This window comes from Podarcis erhardii (genome assembly GCF_964252035.2).
Source record: "Podarcis erhardii genome assembly, chromosome: 10".
Lineage (NCBI taxonomy): Eukaryota > Metazoa > Chordata > Lepidosauria > Squamata > Lacertidae > Podarcis > Podarcis erhardii.
In genome coordinates this window covers 25903414-25928288 of record NC_138500.1, presented here as the reverse complement: position 1 = coordinate 25928288, position 24875 = coordinate 25903414, and the positions used below count along the sequence as shown (strand labels likewise).

At 43.6% G+C, this 24875-nt stretch overlaps 1 protein-coding gene and 1 long non-coding RNA gene across 6 annotated transcripts; one reads left to right on the top strand and one right to left on the bottom strand.

Annotated features, from left to right (window-relative positions):
- The first annotated feature begins 93 nt into the window (after window positions 1–93).
- LOC309351065 lies at window positions 94–10624 on the top strand. Its single transcript, XR_014160679.1, has 2 exons — window positions 94–217; window positions 10430–10624. It is a non-coding gene; the product is annotated as an uncharacterized lncRNA (long non-coding RNA).
- Window positions 1637–23473, bottom strand: TCP11L2 (t-complex 11 like 2). Of its 5 annotated transcripts, none has more exons than XM_081878385.1 (12): window positions 23329–23473; window positions 18878–18980; window positions 13748–13811; window positions 12768–12941; window positions 11627–11762; window positions 10409–10529; window positions 9991–10211; window positions 8650–8786; window positions 7093–7283; window positions 6050–6231; window positions 5751–5923; window positions 1637–4137 (listed from the first exon to the last, which is right to left on the bottom strand). In XM_081878385.1, the coding sequence occupies exons 4-12, from the start codon at window positions 12904–12906 to the stop codon at window positions 3899–3901; spliced, it is 1539 nt and encodes a 512-aa protein (XP_081734511.1). In that variant the 5' UTR covers window positions 12907–12941; window positions 13748–13811; window positions 18878–18980; window positions 23329–23473; the 3' UTR covers window positions 1637–3898. The 5 variants fall into 5 exon arrangements, with proteins under 5 accessions (XP_081734511.1, XP_081734513.1, XP_081734512.1 ...); XM_081878387.1 differs by having other exon boundaries at window positions 13752–13811; XM_081878386.1 differs by lacking the exon at window positions 23329–23473 and adding an exon at window positions 21045–21144.
- Window positions 23474–24875: the final 1402 nt, after the last annotated feature.

Genomic DNA, 24875 nt, shown 5'->3' with positions numbered 1-24875 from the left:
CTGATGCAACTTGGTCTGCAGCGCAGAGGTTCCGCCGCAGAAGTGATCCGTCTTTGCCTCAAGCGATGCTTGGCCAGGAGCGAGTGTGGAAACGCCGGAATTCGTTTTACAGCTCAGCTTTCCTCAAAACCGATCCCTGAACTGAGGAAGCGTCTTCCTGTCCCCCGTTTCCGAACACACAGGAAATTGTGGCACGTCGAGTACGTTCCGGTGTAAGGCAAAGGTAAATGCGGCAATCAGCATCGAAATGGAGGAATACAACATAAAAGCTTTTTGGTGAAATTGCTCGAATGGGAGCAATAGAAACACAAACCACTGGTATAGATTCCCCAGGAATCTGCTAATCATCCCCGTTCATCACAATAGAGTAAAATGCAACAAATATAACTTTCTTTTGTGATTGCACTACAGTATTAGATACTTAACGTTCATGCCACTTCTTTCCTAATTGATTATATATGTTTTGAGAGTTATATGATAGGCAGAAGTACAATAGGTGTATGTATAGTTGCCCATTTCTGCATCTCGGCCAGGAAGAGTTTTACCTGTTGGATTTATGACATGCAGATGTCACAGACAGCACTGTATAGAAAAAAAAAAAAGATTGGTATCCATAGAACAGAACCTACCTGACTTTAGAAATAAACTACTAACCCAGGAATTTTTTAAACGCAACCTGATTCAACCTAGGCACTGCCATTGTGATCATATGCAGTCACTTGGACTGATTCTGGGTGTCTCCTCCTTCCTCAAATGTTGGATCACTACCAGTGGTTGGGTTAGCAGTTTAATGCTGCTTTTAACAATATGATGGCAACCCAACTGGCAGCTTGGACCTACTGCAACCTGTTGCATATGTCTAGGTGGCAGCAGTTTGTTTTCATTCTGCTGCTAAGTATTCCTTAGTCCCAACAACAATGAAGGCAACAGGTACATACTAATGTCTTGTAGTGGCCCCTTTTTGCTTATTGTTAATAGTAATTTTAAATTAAAAACAAATGCTCACACTGCCATGGCTAAAGTAGTATTGCTTTTACATGAAGATGCCAAGTGTGCCCAATAGGCAGCTCATAGGGATAGCTCATCGGGAAACAAATGCAGCTATTTAACTTGATATGCCCTGCCCACACTATAGTGAATAGTGGCAAAAGGAGAGGTTATGAACTGCATTGGCAGCCTATTTCCTTCATTTGATATGCCCTGCCCACAGCTGTTCACACCATTGTGAATAGTGGCAAAAGTGGAGCACAGTGGGCGATCCATATTAGGGACATCAGAAGCTGCCATTGGTCCATCTACCATATTGTTTAAACTGGAGCAGATCCCTAGGATTTCAGACGGGACATTCACAACCCTGCTTGGAGATGCCAGGGATGCTATTATCTGCATGCAAATCAGATGCTCTGTTGCAAAGCTATGGCCCTCCCTGGCTCTAAATCTCCCTCGATTTTGAATTTGTCAGCAATGGTGGCTTCTCATGGGTCTGTGCAGAGCTGAACTTCATTTAGCCATCAGTTGACCTGTTCCCAACTTGGGCTGCAGTGTCCACATTCAAAATAGCCAAGAATAAATGGTCTCTGCAGTTGCATTTTTTGTTTTGTTTTACTACTTTAAATGAGAGGGAATCTCCACAACATTTTAAATCACAAACAAATTTTAATGAATACGAAATATTATCACACAGAAAAACCCATCTCACAAACCAGTTACATACACTATCTTGCTTTCGTTAAGCTAACAAAAGTAAACATATTTGGATTATTTCAGCAAACAACATGCAGGAGGGACAAGTTAACTGATTAATTTCAACATCCAAAAGGCTGTGAACATTAGCTAAGAAACATTCAAATATTGCTGAATGGACATACCATGCTATATAAAATGCCCTTTAAAGTCATTTATAAAATCACAAAACAAAGCTTGCTTTCTCTTAGGCCTCTGCATGAGTGTTTTCTAATAAATATTGTTTCCCAGGTAAATTAGAATCTTGTGGAGGGACTGTGGCTCCATTTGACTCCGGCAGAGTGCTTAAGAAAACAGAAAAAGATATATACCACAATAAAATGATTACAATAAGGTTTCTTGTGGATGTTTATAACATAACCTAGCCATATCTAAGTCACACATATTAGTTTAGACTATTTAATATATTTTCCTTTCAAATTTAAGAAAGTATAGAGTTCCTTTATCAGAATTTGGGGTGCTATTGGCTTCTTGATACAAATAGTTTGTGCATCAAGTCTTATTATTTATTGTTAACATACGCTTTATATTGCAATAGCTCCCACAAAGCAGAGGTTCTCCAAGTCAGCCTAACAATTTTAAAACGTGAAAAATATATATTAAATTCCTATTCCTTGTAACTGGACATAAAATCTTAGAGCAGCCTTCCTCAGCTTCGTGTCCTGCCAGGTCAGCGGTTAAGGGAACTGGAGTCCTGTAACATCAGGAGAGCAGCAGCCTGGGGAAGGCTATCTTAGTGCAAGGCAAGTGCAGGGCAAGGAACACTCTCTTCCAAAGGCATCTTGAAAAGGATTGTGTGGTTTGAGAGAGTAGTCTGTAGAGTCACATATGGCTATCACTAGCACCACTGAATTCATTGAACTGAACAATAACTGAATACGCATTCAGCATTTTGTCATTTTGCTTAATCCCACAGGGAAATCAAAACTTGTAGGAAGGAAAGAAATAATTCTGCCTCTCCCCACCCTCAGGCAGGAAGTCAGCCTTAATCTGAGATAGCTGAGATATACTTGGTAAGGATTTTAAAAAGAAGGTTGTACATTTCCATTTTTTTTATTTAAAAAATCAAAATTGCCAATAAAACTACAATGCTTTTTATATCAAGGTCCTCTGCGATAGACACATCAAAAACATTGTATGGCAAATGGTTTTGAACCTTACTCCCAAAGTGAATAAAGATTCATTCTTACCAAAAACACACTTTAGGGATATAAAATATGAATTGGGAGTATTGAGAGACTCCCAATTTATATACTTAAAAAGTTTGTTATTGAAAAAGATCACAGTGAATTAGGATTATAAATTGTACTTCCTAGAAGTAATTTTGTTCAAGTCATGATTCATTTCTGGTATAAAAGGGATGATTAGATAACCAAAGTAATGAAGCTTTCCTATATTGAATAGTTTGAGATATGCAAATATATATAAATATATAGTTTGCATATAATAATGCAGGCTCTCAAGCAATCTACTACATCAAAACATTCCTGTGGCTTGCTTGAAAAATGTGCACTTATTACCCTTCCATGTGCCAGCTAGACTATGCAGGGGGTTTGTTTTTTAATACCTCTAAGCAGTTTGGAACTGGGCTGCTATGAAGACTGCTCATGAAGCAGGCAGCAGTTCAGGAGCAATCAGATGAGAGCCATCCCCTTCCACCCCACCCCACAGTTGCCAGCACAGAACCAAAGGAGGGATATGGAGGAATGAAAATAGGGTTTTGTTAACAAGCCAATTTGGAAAAAGAGTGGTGGGGTTGGGATTAAGAGCTTAATATTTTAATTCAGATCAAATCTGAACCACTAACTTCAGTTTTATTGCTCTGAAGGCATTGGAATAAGCATGGTACTAAAACATCAGCAAGCATTTCTCCAACATGTCACAACGGTTTGCAAGAGAATACATTTACAGTAAGCAAGTGCAATAAATGTTACAATCTGCCATTATAAACAGAATTATTTCTTTACATTTTTTTTAGTAACTTTGCAGATTCAAGGGACATTTTATTTATATATAGTATCTCTGGTCTAGCCCACTTAGACACACAGATTTATCTCTCTGTAACAGTCATCTTTGCAAGCCATGCATGTTGAGAAGAATACAAATCACAATATAAATACTGTGACCAGGAAGGAACAAAAGAGACCCAAATATTTCAGTTAGTAGAAGGTTCAGGCTCTGCTTTGCTTGCTTCACTGAAGAGCAGTTTTCGGAAAATACTTGCATAGAATGGTCCATACACCTGTTTATTCAGGTTAACAATGTTGGCATACTGTGATCCAATGGTCTCTATCTCAGTCTGAATCACAGCGAGGCCTCCTGGAATTGTGGGCGTAGACTTTTGAAAGCCTGGAGAAGCAAGCAAGCTTCTCATGTACAAATGAATCCGTTTATCTAGAGAGGGGGGAAACACATCACATAATTAGAATTTAAGAAAGTAAGAATTGGCCAGTAGTGAATCTAGCCCAGCATCCTGTTCTGAGAGTGGTCAACCAAAGGCTCATGGGACACCCACAAACAGAACCTGAGCGCAACTGAACTTTGGCTTGTATCATTGAAGACAGACAGCATAATGTTCTAAATATGAATGAAGTAGGCCCTTACATGTTTTAACTGCACAAAAAGCATCCATGCATACATAGAAAGAAGCAGCACAGACTCCACCCTCAAACCCATGTGCTAAGAGTGGACAGCTGACACCCATGTCCATCTATGTGGACAGACTTCCCAGGAATTGAAACCCCGTATGATCAAGTTGCTGAGGAGGTCTACATACATAGGTGTCACTATCTCAAGACACCCACATATAGTGCTGTGGACATCTCTCATCAACCATTTTAAGGTTGGGATTGCAACTTGTTTTGCTACAGTACAGTAGCCTTTGGAAGGTTTCTGCATTTCCTGTGAAGATAAATTAAAATCTGCGTTCAATTCCTGCACTGAAGTGTGGGCTCGCATGTTTCCAACAAGGCCTTGAAGGGGCAGAGACAGAAATCAGGAGGCCAGTCCTTATTACAGCAAGCTGTTTCCTCTGCTCTTTTGAACATACTCCTTGCGCTTCTGCCCCAGTCAGGAGGGGTGGCATTTAGGTATGGTGGGGGCGGTTTTAGAGGGCGGGGAGAACAAGAATTTTCAGGGTGCAGTTGCCTAGATCAGCCAAGGAGTAGTTAGGGAGATTAACCTCCTGTAGTTATTATATAACCCCTGCCTTTTTCCTCTGTAGAACTGGTAAGGTGAGCAGGCAAGGCCAAAGAGTAATAGTAGCAAACCCCACCACACAGATTTAGTTACCCCTGATCTACAGTCAGAAACCCTTCAACCAAACACATGGACAGATCCCTCTGCACACACAGCTGAGTGTGTGGAAGTTCTGTTGACACATAAACGAATGTGTGTAGAGAGAGGTACAAAGTCTGTTGTCCTCCACAATTGCAGAGATGGGGGTTTACATATACTGATTCCAGACTTCAATCCATTTGAAGTTATCTGTTATACAAAGAACTATAAACTAAGTTTGAACTGCACAGTGGCTAAGTTCACATGTAATGCCCTAAGCCTAGACGGGATATCATAGCCAGTGTGTTCCTGCTTCAGTCCTGCCACTGCAAGCTAAGCCCTGGTTTAGCTTAGCGTGTCATCCGAAGCCAGATAAACCCACAAGGCATAAGACATAGAACAAACGTTTTGGCTACAGCTCCTGGCTTGTCAAGACAAACCATGAGTCCTGATTTGGATGATACACTAAGTCTAACCATGGTTTAGCTCACAGCACTGCAGTAGCAGCAAGACCAGAGGAGAAACAAAGCAGCCATTATCTCTCTAGGAACCTGAGCATCCACACTAAGCCATGGCTTAGCATTACATGAGAACTAGGTCAATAAGGGCAGCCTTTTTCATGCCGCAGTATTTGATAATAGTGACTGGAAATCACAATTTTATTTGAAATCATGACAATGGCATAACTTAACACATTAAGATGCCTGTAGCCAGTAAGTTAAGTTACTAACCAATTAAGGAGTTGATAGGATTGTCTTCCTCAACGATGTTGCAGAGCTGCCCTACTAAATTTGTTTGCACTTCCTTATTTAGTGGTGGGAAGCCTCTCTCAGTCATCGACTCATTTATTTCACTACACGTACGAATACCTATTGCATTAAGAGCTTCTTTCAGATCAAAACTCCTGCAAAAAGGGGGGTGAGGAGAAAACCATGTTAATTCTATCAGATACTGCCTTTGATTCCTGCCCCCATATTGACTTTTCATATAGGTTTTCAGTAAGTTCCAACACTCAAGTCTAAATACTTACTTCTTATTCATCCCTTCAAGTAGCACAAATGAAATACGCTTTTGTTTGTCTACAAAATCGGGAATGCCCTCAATAACTGCAGCCAACATGTTGCTTGTTATGAGAGACACACACGCTATAACCTTCAACTGATTCAGTTTCTCTGTTAACTCCTGAAGACGACCTTCATCTGTCATTAATGTCTGGAATAAGAGGTTTAGAAAAGAGTGTCAACAAAACAGTCAAATCTCCAATGAGACTGAATATAAAAGATATGTATTTTACCAGGAGTTCAATTTATTGTCAAAGGAGTTAATTTAGACCACATTCACATCATACATTTAAGTTATCCCACTTTAAAATAAGTCATGACATTCTCCAAATAAACCTGTGTTCTGAAATTTTTACAGGTTCTGATAATTGTTAGAAGACCCCTATTACCCCTTCCCGGAGCTACAATTCCCACAGTTCCCTGGGAAGAGGGGCTGATTGTTAAACCTCTTTGGGAATTGTAGCTCTGTGAGGGGAACAAGGGCCTCCTAACAATTCTCAGCAACCTTAACAACCTGCAGCTCCCAGAATTCTTTGAGGGATGCATAAAGTGCCACCATGGTGCTTTAAATGCATTGTGTGAATGTGCCCTTTGTCAGATGGATTGAATGTTGAAAGAACTCTGTGAATTGTACTAACCATCCATGTGACAACTTACCACTTTTCTTGTGTGCATTTTGGCCTTTTTAATAGTTTATTTTGCATCTTCATTTTTAAATGTGCACATTCCAGCACATAAGAGTTCCTTTGGCTACTTAGCCTTCCTTCCTTCCCACAAACTTGCTGCAAGGCTACTTTCTTCACATGGAGATAGGGAACTATGCTCTTGGACTGGTCATGGTGGGTGAGGAGGAAGCTCTTAAATCAGGGCTGGGGATCCTGTGCCCTTCAGATGTTGTTGGACTCCCATCAACCCCGGCAAAGATGACCAGTGGTCAGGGATGATGGGAGTTGTAGTCCCCCAACACCTGTAGGGCCCACGGGTTTCCTGTCCCTGTCTTAGTGAGCTTTACCTCAGGAATAGGCTTTTTCTGGTAATCCCACTGCAAGAGTTTCAAGTAGCTGTTTGTTAGCACCGAAGTAGGACTCAGATTTGTTTTGGACATCCCATTAGCACCAGCATGCGAAGATGTTTCACAGGAAAGAGAAGACAGTTCATCTTGTATAGATTCCCTTATCCATTCTGTGGTCAAGTCCAGGGCACCTAAACATTGCAAGACAGAAAACAGAAACTGTAGTACATGTTTTATTATTGCACACTCTATGGAGGAAGGCAAACCTCAAGGCCCTGCTCACAAAAAGGAGGTAGAAGTAGAGAACTGCAGAAAGGCACAGAACAGCTACAGTGCTCTTTGATGGAGATCACATCATAGCAGACCAGTTGCAATTCTGCCTGCATTGTATTACAATGCCGCTGCGTGTATTGCAATGGAGGTAGTGCTCACTGCAAGAAGGAAGCTGCCTGTCTTGTGCCGTAGCCACTGTCAGCACAAGTTCTGCCTGCACAACAAGACATATAACATCACAACAGACTGTGTAGCAGGAAGGCAGGGCCTTCTTCTGGAAGAGCAACTGCATTCACATGACAGTTTATTCTTTTTTCATGACTTTCCCCTAACTATATTTGAGTCTCCACACGACATGTTCCTTGAATGTGCTTTAGCTCTCAACCAGAAACAAAGCAACACCCCCCAACTTCTCTGCTCCCCGCATCCCTGACAAAATGGTGCAGCACTCACAGCATCCCCTGATGAAAACACTGCCTGAATATAACATTTCCAAGCACAATTCAAAGTGTTGGTGTTGACATTTAAAGCCCTAAACAGCCTTGGCCCAGTATACCTGAAGGAGCGTCTCCACCCCCATCGTCCAGCCTGGACACTGAGGTCCAGTGCCGAGGACCTTCTGGGGTTCCCTTGCTACAAGAAGCCAAGTTACAGGGAACCAGGCAGAGGGCCTTCTCGGTAGTGGCACCCGCCCTGTGGAACGCCCTCCCACCAGATGTCAAAGAGTAAAACAACTACCAGACTTTTAGAAGACATCTGAAGGCAGCCCTGTTTAGGGAAGCTTTTAATGTTTAAAAGATTACTGTATTTTAATATTTTGTTGGAAGCCGCCGAGAGTGGCTGGGGAAACCCAGCCAGATGGGCGGGGTATAAATAATAAAATTATTATTAATAATTATTAATATTATTATTATCATCATTATCATCATTATCATTATCATTATTATTAATTCCCTTCATCAGTTGTGTCAGTAAGTTGGAGTCCAAGGATTTGCACAAATATTGTATAGCTTGCCGGTCTCTCATATACTGAATAAGGAGACTTTGCTAACACTCCTGACCAAAAGCATTGTTTAAAGGTTGCTTCTCTGGTATAGCACCACGAACAGGTTTTAGAAGGTCGCTTAAAAGATCAAATTTCTTCCTGATGGAGCTTTTAGTTCATTGAGGAGGAAGGAAAATTTAAATCTCCACTTGGACCTCTTCTTAACTAGGGGCCCCAGGCAGCTGTCTGCATCGCCAGGCCATTGGCTATATACCCGCCTATGTAAACAAAGGACATACTTGGCGTTTCTTCAAGTATATCTTGGAATTTTGCTCTTTCATAATCCACCAAGTTACGCTGAAGATGAGGTCGAAGGCTCCGAATAGTAAAATTAGCCATATCCATTGTCATGAGATCCAGAACGTGGAATATTTGCCTGTAAGAATACAACAAACAAAAATAGTTTGCAGCCATGTCATCATAGGAAACTTGATTACGTTGTCCTTTCCCCACCACGCAGCATATGCAGAGACACAGGCTTATCTTAATTCCCCAGTAGTCCAGTTTGCAAAGGGCAACCGCCCCACTGCTCAAGCATCATAGATAAATTGCAACACAGTCAAACTATTATTAGACACTGCCATGGCAATTCATGAACTTACTCTGTGCATTTGTAGTATCTCTGTGTTAATATAATGCACAGCTTCTACTAAATGCTCACAAGCAATGCAATTAAAATATTCTGGTTTACAACCTACTTAAAATAGTGTATTTGCAGTTAAGCCAGCAAAATCCCACTAAAATGATCCAAGTACTCCCCTTCACATCACTGCTTGATTTACCATGTTACAATGGCTTCAGTAGACATAGGAAGATAGCAAACATCTTAATACAAACTCAGACCCGCTTTGAGGTACAGCAGGTGATCAGTGCTTGCAAAGCACTATGGGCAGGGCTTGGCAGGTGCCTGCAAAACCCCTTTGGCCCAGATGTATTTTTGTGTGCCCCACACAAGGAATATGCGTAGAAGCTGGATTCAGTAGAATTAATTTTGATCTTGAAGAGCATGGAGAGCTGAAGGGAGGAACAAGCATCACTCTTGCAACATCCTCCTTCAGCTCTACTTTTCAAAGGGGAAAAAGGCAACCACTCTCACCACCTCATGACCAAGTGGGTAGCAAGTGGGGCATTCAGAGGCTTTGTGGGCATCAGAGGAAAATGTCCATGGGTGCCACATTGGCAAGCCCTCTGAAATGATTGCTTCATGGAAAGCACTACTAGATGGAGCAGCATGTTTGAGTAGTAAAACTACAAATGTTAGAATCAATACAAACAAGCAGCATGAAGGGAAATAAAATGCAACAAGGTTGCTGGCCTAGGTGCACCCTCTCGGCAGCCCTTAATTTGGGTTTCCTGTTGTTTCTGGACTACAACTCCCAGCATCCCTAGCTCGCAAGAAAAGTGGTCAGTGATGATGGGAAATGTAGTCCAAAAACAGCTGGAGACCCAAGTTTGGGAAACTCTGGATCCCACTCCAGATCACTATATTTGGAAAATCCCAAGTTTTTCTCCAATTCTTTGAACAATGGTAAAAGAACAATGCTAAAGAACAGTGTGAAAAAGGAAAACCACACACCAACCTGAACAATACGACAATGTTCCCAGTAGCTTTTAACTGGTTGACGTCATGATCCCTTATTGGAGCACACAGCTTCCCCATGGTGCTAATGACATAGTTTGCGAGACCCTGGATGTCAACTGCATTGTGCCTGGCCTGCTGCCTTATGAGGTCGGCATCGAGAACTTCACAGATTTGGCTTCGCATCCTGTTAGCCCCAGGGTTCAGGAAAGAAAGAAGAATCTGAAATATTTAAACACACACACACACACACAAATCAAGTAAGGTGCAGCAGCTGTAGTTAAACTGGCTCACCGTGGTAATGCAGGTCTTGTGTGAGCATGATTAGAACAGAAGTGTTGCTGTACTGATAAAATTATATAGCTGGACCTAAGCTGACAAGGGAAAAAGAGAAAAAAAGAAACCCAAGGTTAACTCACCTCTTTAATTTCTTCAAACAGCTTGATGGCATGTTCATATTCAGGAGGATCTTCATTCAAGTCTTCCTCCAAACGATCCCAGAATGCCTGGTGCACAATTTGCTTCACCCTTCTAGTCGAGCTGTGGCAGGCAGGAAAATAATGTAAATAGTTAACAGTGTTAACATTTGCACTGAAATGAATGGTGCTGAATAAAACACACATTGTATCAGTATATATATGTATTTTTTCCCCATGCGGTTACAACCATGAGAGTCAAAACAACAGCAATGAGCAATCAATTTTTAAATAATGTAATTACATAAAATTCCACCACAGCAGACACAGAGACAAATAAGTGTTTTTTGTTAGCAACTGAGCTGCAGCAGGATGGAAACAGCGCTGCTGGTGACAAACACAGGCTGGAATGAAAACTGATGCCTCCTCACATCCCTGTGGGAGAGGCATTTGGGTTGATGCCAAGGAGTGTTATGCCAGATTATATAATTTGAAGTTGTGGGAGTGGTCCCACCAGAACAACTGCAGCTAGAACAGAAAACTAGGAAAAAATTGTTCCTGTATCTACCAAAGAGATAGAATTGGATATGCAATACTGGAAAGTTTCTATGCATATTTAGGTTTTCTTCTTAATTAAACGTGGATATAAACCTCTCCCTCAATCCTGTTTCCATGTCCATAGGAAAATCAGAATGTGTGGAGTCACTTGGTGGATTTAAGTTTTTTTTAGCTGCCAAGCAGCAGTGATTCATACATTTTAGGTTTAAGAGCCCCTAGTGCCTTTTCTTGCTTTAAAACTGAATTTATTGTTTTACTGCATTTTGCCCTTATTAATTTCTACCTGTTGTGTTGGCCAGACTGAAACATCTCAGTATACCTGTCCAACCCTAAATGGTAAAAAAAACTTGGTTGGGGCCCTAAAGAGAGCCAGTATGGTGTAGTGGTTAAGAGCGGTAGATTCATAATCTGGGGAACTGGGTTCGATTCCCCGCTCCTCCATATGCAGCTGCTGGGTGACCTTGGGCCAGTCACACTTCTCTGAAGTCTCTCAGCCTCACTCACCTCACAGAGTGTTTGTTGTGGGGGAGGAAGGGAAAGGAGAATGTTAGCCGCTTTGAGACTCCTTTGGGTAGTGATAAAGCGGGATATCAAATCCAAACTCTTCTTCCTCTTCTTCTTCTAAAGTCCCTTCTGTGAAATTACTAAACCCCTCTTGCTTACCTGTTGGGTGGATGTTCAGTGCGCTCCAAATGAAAGCTTTCGTTTACAGCAATTTCGTGAGCCAGAGTCAAGTTTGACAAGTTTCTTGCTGCTGCCATCATTTCATCAAATGTAACCACTTTGGGAGGGCTTGTAGCTGGGACAAAGGAAGGGAAAACATGTTTAGCATGAAAGCTTAACATGCAAACACTTCAGAGCTTTAGTATTTCTGAATGGGTCCTTTGTAAGTGGAGTGAACCCAATAATATACATAAACTCAATTTAAATAAACATTCAGCCCTTTTTCCATAATGGTAGTTAACTGCTTGGAGCAAAGGTGGAGAATTTCGTAGAGTCTTAGAATTGGAGAGTAGAGAGGGACCCCGAGGGTCATTTAGTCCAATCTAATGCAGGAATTTCAACTAAAACATACATCTAGATTTGTGGCCCTCTAGGTGTTGCAGGAGAAGGGGCGCAGGTGGCGCTGTGGGTTAAACTACAGAGCCTAGGACTTGCCGATCAGAAGGTTAGTGGTTCGAATCCCCGCAACAGGGTGAGCTCCTGTTGCTCGGTCCCTGCTCCTGCCAACCTAGCAGTTTGAAAGCACGTCAAAGTGCAAGTAGATAAATAGGTACCACTTCAGCAGGAAGGTAAACGGCGTTTCCGTGCGCTGCTCTGGTTCACCAGAAGCAGCTTAGTCATGCTGGCCACATGTACGCCGGCTCCCTTGGCCAATAAAGCGAGATGAGCGCCCCAAACCCAGAGTCGGCCACGACTGGACCTAATGGTCAGGGGACCCTTTACCTTTATCTTAGATGTTGCAGGACTACAACATCCATCCCTGTTGACCATTGGCCACACTAGCTGGACCTGATGGGAGTTAAGAACCTAAGAAAAGTCCTGCTGGATCAGGCCAGTGGCCCACAAAGATCAAAGAATATGGACTTCATGGAAGATAAAGGCTAGCAACACCCAGACAGCCACTGCTTCCCCACACTGGCCTACAGCTTGGATATTCTTGTACAGTGAAGCCAGCAGATGAAACCCTTGAAACTGGGGGGGCGGGCGGGGTGGGGAAACCAAATATGAACATCAATTTTGCACACAAGGTAGTGGTTCTCAAATTTCCTGCCATATGCACCAGTAGCTCATGCTAGCTTACAAGCTGGAGAGCTGGGCTTGCTTGAAGAGTCACTGGTGAAACTCTGCCTTGAATATTCAGAGTCGCTGGACGAAGAAGCTGTGCTTTCGGAGAACCGGGAAGAATCGCAGTCACCGTTCTGCTCATCGTTGAGAGGCATTTTGGGATCACTTTTGTCAATACAGTACACAGAACCTGGGGTGAGCAAGCATACTGAAGTCATCTAGACCTGTTTAGGTGAACTTTTTTTTTTTTTTTTTTACAAAACGCACTTCAGTTTTTTTAATTATTATTATTAGAAGGTGGAATCCAGGTTGGTGCTCTTGCACCACTCACAGAAGTGCTTTTGATCCAATGGACAAAGCCATTGCCCAAAGGAGAGGCATGAGGATTTTGCCAATATGTGCTTCCCATTCCAAGGCGACCCATTCCATCTTTCACCCTGTTTGTAGGGGGTCCCCCAAACCTCTGAAGTCAATCTTCTTTTTTAAAAAGTATTGCAGCTGGAGAGGAAGAAGGAATCTGCCACAAATAAAACCCCTTTCCCCACTTCTCCATTAGCAGAGGGCATTCACTGGATCTAAAGTCCTTCCACAAGCACCAGGGCCGCAAGTGGATGGTGCCCTAAGTCACTACGCACAGATGTCATTGCACAAAACAAGCAGTGCTTGCTTGTTGAAACTGAATTTAGTTTAGTTTTGGTATGAAGCTGAATCAAGCCATACTAAGCCTGTTTGGCCTTTGGTTTTCATAACAAGCATATACAGTATAGAGCTTGGATGTTTTAGAAATAGCTCTTAAACAAAAGCACACAAAACGGCTGTCTCCATGGGGCAAGGTCATAGCTCACCATGCAATCAAAGCTTTTTCTCCCCACCAATATATTTTGTTTGATAAGAAGCAATTAGTCCTTTGGAGTGGGGGAGGGGGGACTTTAAATGAGGACTTTGAAGGTGTGTGTGAGGGGAATTCTTTGTCACCGAGTAAAACATCAGACTAACCTACTTAGGCCAGCAGCTCACAGAATGTGACTTTCACAATTGTGCAGAGATAGATGCAGTTCTCCTGCAAAACAAAAAAACAGAACCCCCCCCCCAGGAGTTACCAGATAAAATACTGAACATTTATGTAATGCAAGGATTCAAAGGTTCATACGTTATTGTTGTAATTCTTGTAACAAAACTGTTAAGTGTGCTGATATTCCATCTATTTTGCAGCTGGGAGAGGCAGGGCTAAGGCAAACACAATGGCTTGCCAAAGTTAGGGTTGGGCATTGGGCTGCTTGTGTATTGTGAAATAATGGTCTCACTTGAAAGAGAGTTAACTCAAATTCAACCCTTCCCAGGAATTTAACAGATCAGAGAGTCATTGGGGAAGGGCTGTGGCAAAGGGGCACAGCACCTCCTTGGCATGCAGAGGGTCCCAGTTTCATCCCTTGGCACCTCCAGGTAGGACTACGAAAGACCCCTACCTGAAATCCTGGAGATTTATATGGTAGTAATGCTGCTGCTGCAACCCACCTTAGATCAGGCTACAACCTAACAGCAAGTCCTAACCCACCACTGGAAGACCAATGGTGAAGAAGTGCTGCACAGGCCAATGGCCTGACTCCGTATAAGTCAGCTTCCTAGGTTCAGGAACCCATTAATGCTGCAGTCCTGTGCTCAGATCATATGCAGAGGGTAGTTTGGGGATGGGGAAAATGTGGTCCTCCAAGCGTTGTCCCAGCCGGCATAGCCAATGGCGAGGAATCATGGGCGTTCTAGTCCAATGAAATATGGAAGCCATAGGTTATATGTCCATGGCTCCTCCAGCAACCATGGCTAGCTGGTCATAGGTTAATGACTGGGACCAGAAGGCCTGAATAGATTACATCGACTCCAGCCTGACTGCACTGGTTACCAATTTGTTTCTGGGCTCAATTCAAAGTGTTGGCTTTGACCTTTAAATCCCTACAGCAGGGTTTCCCAAATGTGGGTTTCCAGCTGTTTTTGACTACAGTTCTCATCACCCCTGACCACTGATCCTGCTAACCAGGGATGATGGGAATTCTAGTCCAACAATAGCTGGAGACTCACGTTTGGGAAGTTATAGGGCTGAAGACCACAATACCTCAGGGACTGCTTCTTTCCATATGAACCAACCTAAACCCTGCAGTCTTCAACAGAAGCCCTTCTCTGTGTTCCCCACCCAAAGGAGGTGTGAATGGTGGCCACATGAGAATGGACCTTTTCAGGGTTGACTCCATCTATGGAATGTTCTTTTCAGGGAGACATGTCTGACACTATCCCTGCCAGTCTTTAGGCGCCAGGCCAAATCCTTTTTATTTACTCAGGCTTTGGCTAATTAATGTTGCCTCCTACGGTGGTTTTCCTATGTTGTGTTGTGGGTTAGAAACTCAGATATATAAGCTAGGTGCCAAATGGCTCCTTAAACCAGGGTTACAGTCGCCAAAACGGTATGCCTAGTTGCCATTTTTGGGCCAGACGGCTCAAAAGTCGTATTTTTCAATACAACCTTTTGGTTCCTGAAATTCATTCTGATTGGGCAGATAAAGTATCATTAATATAATTCTACAGGATGTGTTGCTAGTGTGTGAAAATAGTCAAGATCCAAGGATCTCCAGGAATGCACCTCCAGATGATGGAGATATCAGGCGCCACTTTGGCATCTGGGCATCTTCACTTGGTCGCAGGTGGCTGGTAGCCAGGTGCAAAATGTGCCTGGCGAATTTCAAACCCTGGTGGGTAGGACTTGCCGTTATGAAACATGTTACTGAATGAGCCTTTTGCATTGTTTCCTGACATTGCTTTTATGTCTTGCATTTTATCCTGTCAAGTTACCTTGAGGCTTTTTATTGTTTAAAATGACTGAGAGATGTTTCTGTTCCTTTTTCTCTTTGCAGATGTTGGCACTCAGAGCAGGTGGCCAGTAGGAGAGGCTTTGCCTCTCCCCGCCCCCACTGCTGCTGTGCTGAAAGCAAATAACTCTCACTCCTACTCTGGCTAGCAAATGACACCACAATGCTTTCTTTTTTTGAAGCTGGCACCTACACAGCAATCAGCTTCGTGAAATATTTGACAATGTTTAAGCACAATCAAATAATAAGCAGTCAAAAGACCAGTCAATTAATTGACAGGCCACTTGAAGACCACCTAACTAAAGGCTCATTCACATTATACATTTAAAGCACTGTACATTTAAGCAGCCATGGCTTCCCCAAAGAATACTGGGAACTGTAGTTTGTTGAGGGTGCTGAGGATTGCGAGAAGATCCCTGTTCTCCTCACAGAGCTACAATTCTCAGAGCGGTTTAACAAGCAAACCCTCTTTCCAGGGTACCGTAGCTCTGGGAGGGGAATAGGGGTCTCCTAACAATTCTGCAAGGGACGTGGGTGGCGCTGTGGGTTAAACCACAGAGCCTAGGACTTGCTGATCAGAAGCTCGGCGGTTTGAATCCCCGCTATGGAGTGAGCTCCCGTTGCTTAGTCCCTGCTCCTGCCAACCTAGCAGTTCGAAAGCACGTCAAAGTGCAAGTAGATAAACAGGTACTGCTCTGGCGGGAAGGTAAACAGTGTTTCCATGCGCTGTTCTGGTTCGTCAGAAGCGGCTTAGTCATGCTGGCCACATGACCCGGAAGCTGTACGCCGGCTTCCTCAGCCAATAAAGCAAGGTGAGCGCCGCAACCCCAGAGTCGGTCACGACTGGACCTAATGGTCAGGGGTCCCTTTACCTTTACCAATTCTGCAACATACTGCAACTCCCATAATTATTATGGGGGGGGCATGACTGTATAAAGTGGTATCATACTAATTTAAATGTATGTTGTGAATGTGCCCAAAGTTCAAAATAAGGACAGATTTGGACAAGCCACTATCCAGCATAGCTGCTCACTTGGCCCCTGTTCTCATTTTTGGGGAGCCAGTGATGGAAAGAGCACCTCCAAACACTTCACACAGATAGTAGGGAGAAGCTTCTGCATCTCAGGATTTAATGTGGTGAAATCACTTCCTGTGCCAAGGAAGAGCAATCATTTTCAATGTGGCTCAGGTAGCTCAACAACGAAAAAGATTTCCAAGCATGCACCTGAGTCAACCCGTGTAAGACAGGAAGCAAATATGTCATCATCCCATTAAAAACAACCAAATGGAATTTAGATTTTCACATGGTGCAAATGACTCAAGCTATTTCATAGCTAACCAGCCAGCAAACATATACTTGCATGAAGTGCCAGAGTTAGGTGTCTTGTTTACAGGCAATAAATCTGCCAGGTGTCCCTTACTTTTAAGGAACATCCCTGAGTTGTTTTGTTCTGAAACAAAAACCATTACAGAATGCACAGAATGTAGCTTTCCTTTAAAATATATGTGGCAATATGCAGAGCAGAAAGCCACAACTCGGGTGTCCTGTGTTTTCACACATCTACCCTAGAGCACACAAAACCCCTTTTTTTCAAAAGCTACAAATCACTGCACAGAGAAACAGAAAGAACGCATCTCAGTCTCAGGCTCATGGGTTTGAGCCCCACATTGGGCAAAAGATCCCTGCACTACAGGGGGTTGACTAGATGACCCTCATGGTCTCTTCCAACTCCAATTTGATAAATAAACAAATGATCTTTAAATAAATCAATCACTTCCTGTGAAACATCTCAAAGCAATTTAACACCTACGATTAAAAACATATATATGAAGCAATTTCATATATAAAAACAATTTATTATTGACAAAGCACTCTTTGGATTCCCATAGGTATCACTTTAGATTTGAGTAAGATTTTTAAAAGAGATCTATCAGAACAATCTGTACAGCATCTTGGACACCAGATACCAGCTGACTGCTAAGGCTAGCATCAGCCAGAAAACTGTAGTGGGCAAACTTGCAATCTGTGCAAATTTGACACAGGGATATATCAGGGACCTAGAGAGGGACTAAAAATAGAGTCAAGACTCATGGCCAAAATAAAAGAAAGGAGAGGCATATGATCAAGAGCTCTAAGAGTTTCATTCATTCATCCTAATAGACACATACTGGATATGGTTTAGCTTCCGCCAAAGCAAAAAAAAAGATATACTGGATAAGCTCTTAACCTAAATACAGCCTCACTAGCCTATCATCACGTTCTTTCTTTCGAATGGACAGTGAAATGGCAATCAGCACTCATGTTTCTCCAATATATTTATTTAATATCATTTCAGGCCATCTCTTAGGAGCAATGTCCTCATATGGCAGCTTCCATGAAAAACAACAATGTACTTAAATCGAACATAGAGGTATCAAAAATATGAAACCACTGCTGGAAGAATAAAACCAGTCAAAACATTTCAACAGCAGTTAACACCAAAAGAACCAGCTTAGAGTTTGAGGGGGAAGCAACCTGAAATATGTCATTACAGGCTCACAGGTCTGTGGTGAAGGGGCCACATGTCCCCCAGCTGTGGTTCCACTGCTGAAAAGGCCCCATCATTTATGCTTACTTCAATGGCTGTTGTATGTGAAGGGCCTCCAAAGCTGATCTTCAAGCAAGGGCAGATTCATACATGTGAAGGCGCTTCTTAAGGTAATCTGGTCCCAAACTACATAGGTAAATACCACCACCTTAAACTGTGCCCAGAAGTGTACCGGCAACCAGAGCAACTTGTACAATATTGGTGTTATGTGCTCCAACCACTTTGCAATCACCAACATCTGTTTGGAGGCAGATGTTTTACACCAGCTGAAATATCTGGACCATGCTAATCAAGCCTAGTTGACACTTAAAAAGATAAGCCACTTTTAATGTAGAAAGAGAAACATAACAAACCATAGTAAAGTCGTACCTCGGCTCCCGAACACCTTGGGAGTCAAACGTTCTGGCTCCCGAACAATCGAAAACCGGAAGTGATTGTTCCAGTTTTTGAACGTTCTTTTGGAAGCTGAACATCCGGTGGGGCTTCCACGGCTTCCGATTGGCTGCAGGAGCTTCCTGCAGCCAAGTAGAAGCTGCGCTTTGAAAGTCGAACATTTTGGAAGTCGAACGGACATCCAGAATGGATTCTGTTCGACTTCCGAGGTACAACTGTAAGGTTATAATGTTTATCTACAGCGTGTGTCTGCAGTAGAAGATGTACTTGGGCTAGCTTGCCCATTCTACCTGCTCAAGAGTTGTTCCGCAAACAGAATCCGATGCAATTCATTGGAGGCAATGTTTTCGACACTTGGTGCATTTGAGAACATTAATCAGACGCCCAGCAGGTCTAGAGACGGAGACAAAGAAAATAAGAGATTTATGATCAGTGCCTGCAATTGAATTGTGTGATGCACCTTCTGAGCAGGAGCTGCCTTGTCTTCGTGGGAAGATAAGGAGACTGATTCTGTGATCATTAAGCCTGAACACTGAGATTTCCTTGAACAAATTCAGTTTTGGGTACCTCTGTATGCTATTCATCCATCTATTCCTATAGCAGCCTGTATCTCTAGCGAGTTCCAAGCAGTTACTTTGGGTGCGCTGGGAAGGAGCAGAAGGTTGGTAGCTAATGTTTGCATAACTCTCATTGGTCCATTATAGTTCAGTACACAGACTTGCAGTGGCTCTCCCAGGTCTTAGTCAGGAGCCTGTCTAGAGATTCTGGGGATCAAATCTAGGACCTTCTGCAATCAAAGCAGGTGCTGTACTTTTGAGCTGTGGTTCTTCCCATGACCTGCCAATTCTCCATGGTACTTGATGACCAGATCAGATGTCTTTCTCCTTTGCTGAGTTTTGGCTGCCTCTTGGCCCTCCTCATGGGGATTCTCCCAGAACTCCAATCAGCCCTCATCTTTCTCCTCTTGGGACCTGTGCCTCGTTATTAGTGTGACCTGGTTATTAACAGCTCATCATGGGCATTAGGGTAAATGGACTGCCAGTCAAATCGACTCTTCCCTCTCTTCAATCAATGACTTCGTCAACTATCAGCGCTCCATGCTTTCATGTTTGGTGCAGACAAAAACCAATCAATTTCAAGCAAAACCCACCCAAGAGCTACTGCAGCGTGGCCTCCATTCATTTCCATCGGGCCTCTGTGCAAAGGCTATGAAGGGCCCAACAGAAAGGTCTGCTCCAAGTACATATAAACCAAGTGAGCCTGGTCTGGAAAGCGGGCCAGATCATCTCGAGGGGATACAGACTAGCGGGGAAGTAAGCAGTAGGCATGGAAGGGTTCTGCAGTTCTCACCTGTACACTGTTTTTACTCTTTATATCATACACCACCATCACAACACACACACTTGTGATACATACTTTAAATTGACCCACATTTAAAGTGATTGCCCTGCCACCATCACACCTAATCTAGCCCTCCAGTGAATGGAAATTGGACAGCAGCTCTTGGCACCTTAATCCCATATTGCAATAATTCCACAGCTACTGATAATTAAGTGCAATTTTCACTTCAAACGTCTACTACTCAATTCGGTGATCTACATTCGTGTCAACATCAGAAAGGGTCTTTCTAAAAATGGGACACACTAATGGTTGATGGCACTCGGGAGACTTAATTTGACAAACAAATTAGCATCCTTGGAAAAGACTGTATAGGCAAAAGGATTATTCGACACTGAATTACAAGGTTTTTTAGATAGGTGATTCTGGTATATTTTTTAACCTATATTCTTTGTTCTTCTGTCCAGTTAATGCAGTTTACTAAGCTTAGGCTGTTACTGGGGTTTCCCTTGGTTTTTTTTAGGGCTGCAACAGACAAGGTGTGGGTAATCAGTAACTGGATCGCCTGACACTCCCCCCCCCCCAAGAAAGCAGTGTCTATTTTAAACTGAGCAGTACATGAAGAGTGGAGGCTTAACCCTTCCTTCCCTGTCCCATAGTACTGTTTTCTACATCTAGATTGTTTATCCAACACTGCCTTGGGGGCCCCAGTAGAAAAAATACAAACACGTTATTTTAAACAAAATAGCTGTAATTCTCTGCAAATGTAAGAGTAGAAAAACCTCATGCAAGAAAATTCTGTAAATGCAATGTTGCAACATTTGTTGCAGATTTTCGGTTTGGAATTTCTCTCTCCTGGTGTTAGCAACTTGCAAAACATGCTTACATGGGAGTAAAGCCCATTGAACCCAGTGGGATTTGCTTCCGAGCAAAAATAAAAATGCAGATGATTTTGCTGGCTGTCATCAGTAAGGGACCAGCAGCAAAATGTTGCTGTTGGTCTCCCCTCCTGAGAAGAACCCTCAGGATTCCAACCAGCCAGCCTTTCCCTTACAGCTATGCATTCCACTCTCCCTGCCGTCCATGGTCTTCTATTTAATGTTTCCAAATTATACTCACCACTGTCAAGTTACTGAGGATGTTCCATCTTCATTGGGCTGTTTTGGCAGTTTCTCTCCCCACCCCAGTATAAAATTGTTTTGTACTTCTTCAGGGGTCTCCTGAAGGGTTATAGTGCCTGCTTCCCATGCACAAAATACCCCAGGTTCAATCCCCGCCATCTCCGGCTAGGGTTGGAAAAGACCCCTGCCAAAACTGGGGGGGGAGATTCTGTGAGCTGATATAGACAATACTGAGCTAGATGGACCATCTAGGTGGTTTGACTTGGTATGAGGAAGTCTATTACTTTCATTCTCCTCTGTGGTTTTGCTTCATTGCTGTTACCAGTTACCACTTGAGTACACTATTAGATGGAAGAGATATTCGACATGCCTTTTGATCTTTTTAACCCATATATGTTTCCCCAGATAACCAGGCCTGCCTCATCCCATCTCCTGCCATTCCTACTAGCCTTGTGACCTATTAAGCATAGTTTGGATTTGTCACATTGGCTAATTCAGCTTAGATCCACTAATAGCACATCCCCGTCATCCCATTGCTCTTTGCTGAGCTAATCACAAATCTGCTTAAGAGACCTTTGAGTGTTCTGCCGTGGAAGACATACCGCAAAGGGCTTTTTTGTCTATATCACTTTATTTTACCCATATACAGTACAGAGAAATAAAGAACATTTTTATTTCTCCAACACTGATTGGAGACAGTAATGATTTTTAAATGCCTCTTAAAAACTTAACCCAAGCTTCCTAGACTCCGACAAAAAATTATTTCTTTCATGTACAGTATTCAGCTTTATTTGTGACATACAGGCATATATTCTTTTTATCTTCTTTTAAAGAATTTGCGCTGAATGTTATTGTGCTTTTATTACTTTTATGTAAACTGCTTAGCCATTTTTATTCTATCATCATGGCAGTCACAAACTAGCACTGTTGTTCATTCTCGTGTTATTAAACAGAACACAGTAATTCTGATCCATAAATTATGTATTTTATGTTGTAATTTTACGTTGTGAACTGCCCTGAGGTCTACAGGTAAAGGGCATACAAATGTTAACACCTCCATCTCCACATTTCTGGGGCGGGGGGGGGGTGTACCCTGGGTCTAACCACTCATCTGGGGTAGTTACCCGCACTCCCAATTCAGGATCTTCACTCCTCCTATCAGTCCAGCCTATGTCAACCCGATTCTTAATCTTTTGACATCCTCATGAATGCTGAGGCGCAGGAAAGTTTGTAGACGCCTGCAAAGGCAGAACGTAAAAAGAAAAAAGGCCATACGCTGAACTCGGCCATCCGAGCGGAGGTTTAGTTCAGAAAAAACACGCATAGGATCAGACAGCACAATTTAGCAGCCTTCTCCTGCCTTGCTCCCCGAAATCGCCAGCGCTCAGCCGTCGAGCAAGATTTGCGCGAGCAACAGCGGCTCTCGCTGGCCCCCATTTAGGCGAGCTGCCCGAAGCTCCTCCTCTTCCTCCATCTGTTTCAGTTATTCCCTCCCCACAGATGTATTTTTGGCAGTTACTCGGAGGTACGAGTGCTTTGGCATTGACCGACCAAAACAAAAGCAGCGTTTCCAAGGAAAGCATTTAAACACACACACACACACACACACAGCCTCCAATCTACCCCCTTCCTACCCCCTTCGCTGTTGCCTCTTCTGCTAACATCTGTTTTGTTTTCTTTGTTAAACACACAATCCGTTCTTTAAAAAACAAAAACAAAAAGCATCTGCCGGTTCCTTAATTATACACTCCAGGAAAATCGGGGGGAAGGGAGAGACGAGAGGAGAAACTTTAGGGGCCTATTTTTATTTTATTTAACACACTCAACCACAATAAGGCTTGCAAACCACGAGCGCTCCCCGCCGCCGGTTCTGCAAGAGGACAGCGGGGTTGTTTACCACCACCGCTCGGAGCAAAGCCTCCTGCCCTAACCGCCATTACTCAGGTGTAAGCGCACTGAATAGCAGGACGGCTCACTTGCAAAAGGACGGTCATAGGATCGAGCGGCAGGGCTTGTTTTAATCTTGAAACAGAGAGAAAATAAGTCACCTTGAACTCCCCCCTCCCAGCCGCGCTGAAACCAGCTCTGGAATCTCCCTCTACAAGCCAAGATTCCATCACACTGGGAACTAAAGTGCGGGGAGGGGGGAGAGAGAATGCGGAGCTGAACCGGATTATAGATAAATTCCCCCGGGCAGGCGAGAAAAGAGGCGAAAGAGATGGAAGGGACCTGCTTTCTTCCCGCCTCCCCCCCCCAAAAAAAACCCCGCCCGATCCACTCACCCCAAGAGAGCCTCAGGCAGGGTCAGCCTTAACCCCCCTTTGCTCCTGCTGCTACTCAGCCGTTCTCACCGGGGCTTTAACTCCCTCCCCCCGCTTCACTTAGTTATACATAGTCCTCGGGTGTCTATTAGCAAGCTGCCTGGACGCTTCCACTTCCCTGGGGAGGGGGGGGAGGAAAGAGATTTACTCCCGTATGTGGCAAAGCTCTGTCGGCACGGAAGAGAGAGAAGGGGAGAAACAATGGATTTCAGGTTATTATCAAGCAAGGTGCATAACGCAAATCGTGGGGAACGAGGAAAGTGGGTCCAAAAAGCAGGGCTCTTTCCACACCCCCGTAGGGTGAAATGCTGCTTTCCCGGCAGAGGGGAGGGGACTGAGCGGTGTTTACGGAAGGAGAGCCGTGTCCTCAGCTCTCCCTTGGCTGCTGGGATGGTGGGTTTCCTACGAGCCCGCCCGCCTCCCGCCGCGGGTCTTGGGCTGCTGCCAGCATTGTGGCCAGCGCAGACCTCTCTCCTCTTCGCCATCCCGCGCTCCGTCCGGGCATCGCGAGCCTTTGCTGCTTCCAAGCCGGCGCCAAGCAAGGAGCCGCTGCCTATGTGGATGCTCACTTAATATTGCTTTTATCTCCGCTCAGCCTTCTCCAATCTGGTGTCCGCCAAACGTTTTGGACCACAACTCCCGTCAGCCCCAGCCAGGGCAGCTTAGTGACGTGGGAGCCTTGGAGGGCGCCACTTTGGCAAAGGCTTTCGGATTCTCTACATAAAATAAGCGTGAGCTGGTTTGGAATTATCTAAATAAAAACATGTTTTTCGACCGGGGATCAGGGCCGGTCCACTCATGAGACAAGGTTGAGGTGACTGCCTCTGGCGGCAGGATCCACACGGGCAGCAGATCCCGATACAGCAGACTCTGATGTAGCTCTTATCACACCTTCTTCCTTGGCGGGGGGCGGGGGGGGGGACCATTTTGTGGTTCACCTAAATGTCTTGCGCCCGCCCTATTGGGGATGGACACCAGCTGGATGGCAAAAGAAGAATTTGAAATAGAAGATCTAATATCCCACTCTTATTTTTGTATTCTGCCATGATTTGATCCTACAGGACAAGGCAGTGTGCATGGGCTTCCAAAGCAGTCTCTCATCTGACCTGCTTAGCTGAAACTTGGGGTTTCATGTGCCTTCACACCAGGTAGCCCCAATAGCTAAATGGCTCTTCAATGTTGAGAGATGGCATATCACTGAATACCAGCTGTTGGCAGCACTAGGCGTGGATTTGCTGGAGGAATCTGATCGATTTTTGATGGAAACAGGATGCTAAACTGAATGAACTTTTTTTTGTTTGATCAACAATACTTCTCCATGTTTCCTCATGCTAAGCATTTCAGTATTGCAGGAGAACTGTCAATGTTTTTGTGTGATCCAAGGATGAAATATTTGTTTGGTAACAAAATGTAGTTTGAAAAAATCCTGCTTCTGGAATGCAGAGTTAAATTTAAACTTAGCACCATGTTGCAGGGAAAGACATTCCATGTGGAAAGTTTTGAATAGT